At 51.1% G+C, this 9,319-nt stretch overlaps 1 protein-coding gene across 3 annotated transcripts in view; it reads right to left on the bottom strand.

Annotated features, from left to right (window-relative positions):
• Nucleotides 1-683: 683 nt before the first annotated feature.
• Ttc7b (tetratricopeptide repeat domain 7B) overlaps nucleotides 684-9,319 on the bottom strand; it is a 209,923-nt gene continuing 201,287 nt past the window's right edge. For all 3 annotated transcript variants that reach the window (XM_028777279.1, XM_028777276.1, XM_028777277.1), the window contains one exon: nucleotides 684-1,688. In XM_028777279.1, coding sequence (XP_028633112.1) covers nucleotides 1,467-1,688 — 222 coding nt within the window. In that variant the 3' untranslated portion in view covers nucleotides 684-1,466. The remainder of the gene's footprint in view (nucleotides 1,689-9,319) is intronic.

A 9,319-nucleotide genomic window follows, 5' to 3' on the forward strand; every position in this document is an offset into this window, starting at 1 on the left:
ATGTTCTCTGGGCTCTGACTTTTGCTCCAGCTGTTCTTGCCTCTTTGTGTGTGTGTGTGGGTGCTCCTCCCTTAGGGATCCACCCAGTTTGCTCCAGCTTGTGTTGCTTTATAAGGTGCCCCTGACTACCCTCTCTGAGATGACTGCGTGGCCCCTCACTATGACTTTGTTTTATGGTGACCCTCTACCATGTCTACATTCATGTTTTCCCTCAAGACTTGTCTAGGTCACAGTCAGCATTACTGGAATTACGCATCTCACACATGGCCTGGTCCCCAAAGTCTCTCTGCACAGGGCAGACCCTGACATCTGGCGAAGGTAAAGCCTCAGGCTACATCTCAATGCCCTTTTATGCCTGGTAGTTTCCCCAGGTGAGTGTCTTAACCCCATGTCTCCTTACCCACGAATGAATGAATGAATGAATGAAGGAATGAATGAATGAGAATGAGGTGCTAGAGGCCAGGAAGGAGAAAAGAACTCACCTGGCTCAGACTTGGAGTCAGGAACCAGCCCAGGCCTGAGGCTCTCCTCCATAGCAGCTGCCCACGGAGCTGGTGAAGGACCCTCCCTGCGCCCAGGCAGACTGTTCAGAGCAGGCCCTGGAATGGAAGTGTCTACACCTCGTAGATGAGCCAGTGGCCATTCTCCGGTCTGCCAGCTTTGTGAAAGACAAAAGCCAGGGGTCCATTTAAAAATCATTTTTTTTATTAACATCATCTTCCTGTTTAGCCAAGTGTCTGTCATGTATAAGGAATGTCGGTAAATATTCCATTTGAAGCTTCTTTGTACATATTTCCATCGATAAATAAACTCTGAATTCACATAAAAAAGTTAAACTTAAATAACTCATATTTCCTTCTCTTGTAACAGCCATATATTGGTAAAATATAAATACTCTTAGACTCAGGCTTTGTTCTAAGGAGGAGAACAGTAATTCACCACATGGTACAACTGTTGACAATGAAACCGAGAGGTTGTCAGCTGGTGTCCTGGCATGGACGAGTACTGAGGTGGGAAACAGAAAATTCACATTTGGTTTTGGGCCAGGGGAGGGGCAGGAGAGGTGATAGAGTGGTCAGAGGAGGGCAGTTGCTTTCATTACAGCACTGATAAAAATAATCTCTTCTGCCACTGAATTTTAACCTGGAATATCTTCTTCTACATTCGCTGATTAAGTCCGTAATCATTTTACTTAAAACACAGGTGTCGACTAACTGAATATGGCACATAATCCATTGGGAACGTCAGTAGATTCAGAGGACAATCGTGGATCTGGCAAAAACAAGAATGAATGAATGAATGCATGAGCGGAGAGCGATGATTCTGGGTTGGTGAGGTTAATCCACTCTGGTCACGTATCCATCCAGGGCCTCGGTACTGCAGATGCACCCACTGGGTGACAGGACGCCCCTGGCAGCCTGCACGAAGCATTTGAGCCTGTGTGGCGGGTGAGGCGGGTGGCCTGCTCAGAGCACACGGGGGATGACGGTGAAGGGCACGGCAGGGCTGCTGGCCTCCAGTTCCAAGGCTGTCAGGAAGCACTCGGTGGCTGCTGCATCGTTGCCCTGAGCTTGGAGGACCTCGCCCAGCCCGTTCCAGACCTCATGGGCTGTCGAATTCACCTGCACTGCATCCCGGAGAATCTTCTCTGCGAGACTGTAGCGGCCCAGCTGGTGAAGGACCAGGGCCTGCGGAGACAGACAGTCAGACACTCAAGGAATGAAGCTCCGGCTCTGGGCACAAAACTTCTCGCCAACTCCTGAGCTTAGGAGTAACAGTTTAAGACACTGTTAGGCTGCATGGAACTGCTGAAATCCATTTATCTTTCAACTACAAATAGGGCAACTGCAGCCAGATGCATGGCTGGCTGCATTCAGGGGGCTGAGGAAGTAGAACGCGTAAGGTCATCCTGGGCTACAGGGAGACCCTGCCTCAAAACCAAACCAAAGCAACACCGCCAACCCTCCCAAACAAAACCAAATCAGAATAACAACCACACCACCCCCAAACTAAAAACCAAATGAAAGGCAGTTTTATATGGTTTATCTGAAAATGTCTCAAGAATGAACCATTTGGAAAGGTCCATAGTGACTCAGTGTGGTTGACCTGTCGTGTCCTAGCTGGCACCAGCCTGTATGGGAGGACATTGATCATCTGTGGAATTAATGGATACGACACTAAAAAAAAATTCCTAGTCTTGCCTTAACCAAGTGCTTTATGCTAATGTACAGTGCTGAGCCCTGCTCAGCTGTGCACAGAAGTCACCTTTGCACTTCAGTCAGGCTGTCTGTGTTGATCCCCAAATATTTGACCACAGACACGTTTCCCAGTTGTGCAGGTCAGTAAGTGCTTTTTTATCTAATGGCCACACTCTTATGTAACTAGCCTTTTCTTTGTGTGGTGACACTGAGGTCATGGCCAACCTCCACTCTTGAATGTCACACATCCACGGCCATCTTTCCAGAAAGTGTTACTCTGTCCTTTGAAATGGAATTTCACTGTGTAGACCATGCTGACCTGTAACTTGTGACAATCCCCCTGCTTCTGCCTTCTAAAGTCAAGTGCAGCCACCCTTCACTAGACTGTTAGTCTTTTATAACTCCAGCAGCCTCTAGTAAGACAAACTTATTGAGAAACACTGTCGGTTCACAAACAGACATGGAACACTGATCTGGGTGGAGGATGAGAGCTGGGGGACTCTGGTGTCCCCGTTCCTCACCGTGGCCTTTGGTTATTTGGAAAGGCTCTCTTTAGGGTAAATGTCTCCAAAGTGGCAGTCATTGTTAGAGGCCTTGACTCCTTCTAGAGTGCGGCACTTTCCTGCGAGGCTTAGCTTCTCTGCTCTGCTGCTATGGAGGTCCCCGTCTGTCTCTGCTCTGTCTCTGTGCTAAGATGAGTACCTCGTGGTCCTCTCTGCTGAGATCTGCACTTCTGTGATGAGCAGGCTAGCTGATCCTGTACTTCTGTGATAACCCAGGTTAGCTGACTCCCTTTCCTTCGGACCCCTTAGAAGACTATCTTCTACCACCATCATCTCTGAGTTTTCTCTGAATCAAGATCCTCTGCCACACCCCCACATTTATTTATTATTTTTGCGCGCGTGTGTGTGTGTTCCTATGTGAGTTTACGGACACCATGTGTGTTCAGGAGCCCACAGAAGCCAGAAGAAGGCATAGAATCTCCTGGAACTAAAGTTGCAGTTGCTTATGAGCCGCTGTGTGGATGCTGGAGACTGAACCTGGATCCTCTGCAAAGAACAGGAAGCAATCTTAACTGTGGAACCATGCTCCAGCCAGCTCTAAGTTCTCAGTTTTTAGATGGAATTCAGGAATGGCTATAAATCTGGGGTGGGTGGTGTCACTCCCTAGCTTACAAAGTTATCACCCTTACAGGACCAACAATCTTTCACTGGGCATTGTGATGTATCCTGTTCTAAGTAGCTTACTTTGCCTTAGCAGGCGGGGCCTGGATTTCTGCTGCTGTGGGAGACACAAAATGGCTAATCCTGCTCATCCCTCGCTCTGTGGGGCACTGGCTCTGTCTCACAGACAGTAGCAACCAGAAGCAGGGCCCACCTACTATACTCCAATAAGCCACATAGATACCTTCTGTTTCAGCATCATGCTGTTTTATTTTCTATAAGTATGAGTCATATTTTAACAGGTAGGATTAAAGTCTTTCCTCTTTACCATTTGCTTTCAAATATTTCCTGATCACCTTTCCTTGAGCTATCATGTGACAATCATTTGGTCAGTCCCTTTAGAAATCAAACTGTACTTACACTGAATCTCCAGGTGTGCATGGAGAAGCTGACATCTTTACGGTGGATAATTTTCCTGCCCAAGATTATGACATGGCCTGACATTGCTCAGATATGATCCCACCTGTTGTGGATTTCGTCTTATGTTCATTTGGTCCCACAAATTGCACGAAAATCCGCATGTTGAGGGACCCTGCTCCCAGTTGGTTTTGATTGGTAAATATAGTTGCTGGTGGCCAATGGCTGGGCAGGGAGACAGAGGCGGACCGTTAGGATTCCCAGGGCAAGGGACTGAGGAAGGAGCGGGAGGAGGGAGAGCTGTCATGCCGGGAGAGGAGTAGGAGCCATGCTTGAGGTGTGCTGGACTAGAGCATTGCTGTTGTGTAGGTTCTGGGGACCTCAGCCCAAGAGGGCTGCAAGGAGCTCAGAAATATCGGAGCGGAGTGGTAGCCATGTGGAGGTTTGGAAATGGCCTAGCTATTGAGCTGCTTAAGGCATATTAAAATATAAGGCACTGTGTGTGTGTGTGTGTGTGTGTGTGTGTGTGTGTGTGCGTGTGTGTGCGTGGCAATTTGAGTAGCGTTATTTGGGCTCAGGAACATCCAAGTCTCCCAGAAAGCCCATTCTTCCTACACACAGCCTGTGTTTCCAAGGCTCTAGCTTTCTCTCAGTCAGACTTCACCATCAGACAAGAGTAGTGGGTCAGGGTCTCAGGAGCAGCTGTGGCAGCTGTGGCCTGGACCACATGCAGGTGACATCACCTGTGATAATAGGGGCAGATGGTGATCACTCAGAGCAGTTAGGGAGTCAGCACCTGCAGCAGGTAGTATCTAGGCCCAGAGGTTAACTCCAGCTGACCCCTCCTCAGGACACCTGCTCTGCACTGCCAGCTCCTGAGCCACCCGCTGGGAAGAGCTGGTGTTCAGCAGGATGACAGCCAAGGAGCCTTGTGGAGATCTTCCACTGGGGGTTCCAGAAGGGAGAACCGTAGTTCTGGGGGAACAGGGTTCAGGAAGTCTTGGTGGGTGAGAAGGAAGAGGAGGAAAAGGAGGAGCAAGAGGCAGTGGGGATGGGAGGGGCAGACAGGCCGTCACAGAGAGCTGGGCTCAGTGTATACGGGTCTTTCCAGCCTCTCCATCCCTCTTAGAGAGGAAGGGGACTGGGTAGGAACAGGGAAATGTTCAGCCCTGGGGCTGAAGGGAGGAGTACAACCACTGCAGTACACACAGCCGATGCTTGGCCACTGGCTTCATTCTGCTGAGGCAGCTCCCCCAGTTCCCAGGCTAGGAGCTTTGTTTTGATATGGCAGCTACTGAATATGGTTGTGGCCCTACTATGGGCTCCAGGGAAGAGCATGTCTACACTGCTCAAAGCCCTAGAGAGCAAAGCCCCAGTGGGTGGGAATGGTTGACATCCTCGTGGTAGGTAGTTGGCTGGGGTGGTGGTGGTGAGCGGCTTGGTGTCATCATCTCTGTGGTCCCCTAGTGGTTAGGTTAAGGTTGAGATAGACTGCCACTCTCAGAGCTTCCTAAACAATGTGTTCTGTGGAATTAATTCCTAAAGCCAGTGTGGGCTTCTCATAGGATTGAAGGGCAGGCCTCTCCCTATCTCCCCAGCGAGCCAGGGCTAGCTGGGAATCAGTCACACCATAGGAACCAACACAGCATGTTCTTGCTAAGCAAAAGGATGGCCAGCAGAGGCTGGCAGTTGGCTATGTGACACAGCCCTTCCATGCCCCAGAGGCCTTCTTTTGGCCCTGGTCTTGAAGAACAACTCTGTAACAGAGCACCAACATCCCTTCCAGGCCCTCTCCAAAGACTGGAAGCCCTACTCCCAAGCTTGCATTGAACTGTTCCCTCTGCCTGCTGGCTGCAGCCTTCTCATGGTTCAGCCAGGCTGGCTGTGCTGAGTCCACTTCACCACTGGATAGTGCTGAGTCCCCTTCGCTTTCCCAGCTCCCATCAGCCTGGCCCTTCCTGGTGGAACTCCAGTCCCATCAAATCCTGGGTCTCCTGATTTCCTGAGGAGCCCACGATCCACTGCTCCCCTCAAGTAGGCCAGGAGCATTCTCAGCTCTCCAACAAGCAAGAGAGAGGAAAGCTGACGGCATACTCCATGACCCTGGACTCCCTCCCCAGCATCAAACTGGACACAACCTATGGGGTGATGTCCAGACTCATGTGACACATACACACACACACAGAGGTAGGTGTCATTCAGGCCTGTCTTAAGGAGCCCTTATTCAGTGCTAGCTCTACCCCATCATCTTCGACCGCTACCAAGGTGGATACGACTGCAGGTCCGTGCCACAGGCCGAGCACCTACCCTCATCCTGTGGAACTGTGATGCGTATGCGTGCCCTTACCACTGGGCCCCCCTCATTCTTGCAGAACACAAGGAAGCAGGAGCTCCTGGCTAGTCCTTTTCATCAGACACAAATGCAGACAGCTTCCCAAGCTTGTAATTATTCTAATCAGGTGTTTTATACAAATAAGATCTTGGTGATGCACCAAATTAGAAATAAAGGATTAAATTAAACCTGTTATTTCAAGTGAGATAAATGGACTTGCCTAGTTTGAGGGCAATTAGCGTTTGCCTTTTTGTTGTGGTAATTGCTGCCCTAGACCCAACACCTTGCCACATGCCTAGGGAGTACACAGGAAGGCTGTGGTTCACGAGTCAGAAACCTTCAAGGCCAAAGCTCCTCTGGGAATCTTGGACATCTCCATGATGCTCTGCCCAAGAGCAAGGGCAGCCATTTGCCGAGCTCAAGGCATGCCACAGTCTGTGCTTGTCCCAGGGTATTGGCATGGGAGGTGATATCCATGAAAGAGCATCCTTCTCGAAGAAGCCATTGCTAAAATTTCCTGTTCAGCTGTAGTTGGGGCCAGGTGTCCTGTCTCCAGCTGGCTGTACTTTTCCCAGTGGTGTCTGGGGAGTGAGAACTGGGGGCTCTCCAGGCAGGGTCTGGATGACTCTTGCTCCCTCCCTGTCATTCCCACGCTGTCTCCAGCTGCCACTCACTGGACTTTTAATAGCTTTGTTCCCACTTCTAGGTCAGAAATGCCATCATTGCAACTTTGCAGGGGGCAGGGTTAAGGCAAGTGGCTCAAGGCAGCGATGTTTGGTGTCCTCAAACACCAGAAGTGGACAAACCCAGGGGTCAGCAGCTCGTAAGAGTTTTCAGTGTACACGGAGTTGACGGTAGCATCAAGAGTTTGCTGAACTGTCTGTGAGAGGTGTTCTAACTGCACAGGATGCTCTCCAGCCGCAGTACTTCACTGGGCTTTGCAGTGGGTGACGACAGGACAAGGACTGCACGAACCCCGTCACCTCAGCAAGCCCTGAAAAACCCTGGACTTAAGACTATGACCTGAGCATTAAGTGAGGACAGACCCAGACCAGTGCCCTGCCCTGGCTTTTCATGTGCTATGATGCTCAACTGAAGTAGTGTGAGGCTGTCTGCTCCAGAGAGAGGTGGGCTCAAAGACACAGGCTTGATAGGACAGGCCCAGGCTGGCTCTGTCCTCATGGCAACTGGCTGATGAGCAGCACACACCACTGGTCGGAAAGAAGAGAAGAAGCCATGGATATTTTAACAAATGTTTCCTTAACTCAGAGACTGACAGTGAACTAGTTCCACTCTCGGAAGCCCCCAGGGAACAATGGCTTTCTCAGGATGGTTGGTAGTGGCCCTGGAACCCAGAGCCTTGGGTGGCCCTGAGCCTCACTGCAGCTGCCTTCCTCCTCTGAAGCATCAGGAGAGCTGTCTGTTCTGGGCATGAGCACTCTGTGATATATCTCAGGGGACTGCCATCGGCCCACCCTGCTTCCCACTGCCTCCCACAGAGGATCTGGAGCAGCGGTTGGGGGGGGGGGCTGTCCTTGGTTTCTCTCTCTGGATCCCAGTATCTATGGGATCTATGGTGAGGCCTGGTTTCCACTAGGCTGTCTTCTGTTTCCTTTGTTTGCTCAGAGCAGAGGACAGGCAACTGCATGTGTCCAGGATAACTATGTCAGTCTGGCTCTGTGCCAGGTATCCTCAGTCCAGCCACCTGCCTACACTCTCTGTCCACACCCACCAGAGCACACTGCAGGAGGGGCTTACACACTGCCAATTGGCTCCCTGGAGAAGGAACCCGGGAGGTCAGGTAACCCTATCTTCTTTCAGAACAGAGTAGGGCTGGCTTTGTAGCTTGAGTCTATTTAAACTGCTTTAATCCAGTTCATGCAAAGGCCTTCCTGACAACCTTGTGCCCATTTCAGATGCAGAGCAGCAGGCACCCCAGTGTGTTCGAATTAGCTCTCTCCTTAGCACATGGTTTCTGCCACCATCCCTGGGTGCCCTCCAGGTACTCCAGTGAGGACAGAGCATTTATGAGACTGCTCAGCCTCCAGAACAGCAAGGGCAGCTCAAGTTCTGCTCTGGGGACCTGGGCTGAAGGGCAGCAGCAGCGGGGAGGCTGCAGGGACAAAGGACAGCAGGGAAATGCCATCTGCCAGCTGCCAGAGCTCTGTCACACTGCAGAGAGGGACTTCTGCCAAAGGTCAGCATCGGGTCGAGGAGAGAGCTCTAGAACTACCGACTGAGGCCAAGCGTGGTGCTGTGTGGCCTTTCTCCAGGGCTGGGGTGACATTAAAGGTAACTTTCTCTAATCCCTGTGGCATCCGTCCTTCACACCACACTACAACCCCTAGCCCCACTTGAATGTCAGGACCCAAACAAGGGCTGCCTTCTTCTTCTCTCCTCCAAGCTAATTATAACTAATAATAATAATTAAAAAAAACCCAAAACCTTGTAGGCAGCCCCTAGTCAGACCTGGGATATGGTATGAAAGGCAGGAAGGAGGAGGAGATGTTGGTTTGGGGCAGGGGGTGGGGTACACTTAGTATACACTCCTGAAGTTCTTCCTTACCTGGTGCTATAAACACCAGGAGAAAAAGCCTGGTGCCCCTCGTGAAAGATCCCTGCTGTCCCACACACGTGTCAGGCCTCAGTCACAAGTGACATCTGAAGGCAGGAGACTGCTTTCCCATGGAGCTCCTTTTCCATGTCAAATGCATCACTTGAAGAAATGTGCCTTTCTGGGGCCTAGGCCTTTCAGCAACAAACCAACTCGGGAGCAAACCAACCTCTTATTTTTGTACACTTGAGAGTCAATCAGCTACAGAAACAGCAGTACTCAGCTGACAGGGGTTCTGGTCCCTGCTCTCTGCTCAGCAAGTGGCTTCCTATTCTTCGGTCTTCCTGTGACCAGGAGTTTGCTATTCCCCCAGTATCCCTGGCATTAATGGACCTCTAATGAACCTTTCTCTCTAACCCCCAAGTGCTGATGCTCTCCTGAAGTCACATGGGTAAGTCCCCTTCTGCTTCTACCTCACAGCCTTTAAAGACCTGAAAGAACTTCTGGAATAGCCCCTTCCCCCTCCCTCCCTGCTCCCCTGCCCCCCTGCCCCCCTGCCCCCTGCCCCCTGCCTCCCTCCCTCCCTGCCCCCCTGCCCCCCTGCCCCCCTGCCCCCCTGCCCCCCACCCCCCTACCCCCCGGACGACCACTCACT

This window comes from Grammomys surdaster, unplaced genomic scaffold, assembly GCF_004785775.1.
Source record: "Grammomys surdaster isolate TR1022 unplaced genomic scaffold, NIH_TR_1.0 279, whole genome shotgun sequence".
Taxonomy (NCBI): Eukaryota; Metazoa; Chordata; class Mammalia; order Rodentia; family Muridae; genus Grammomys; species Grammomys surdaster.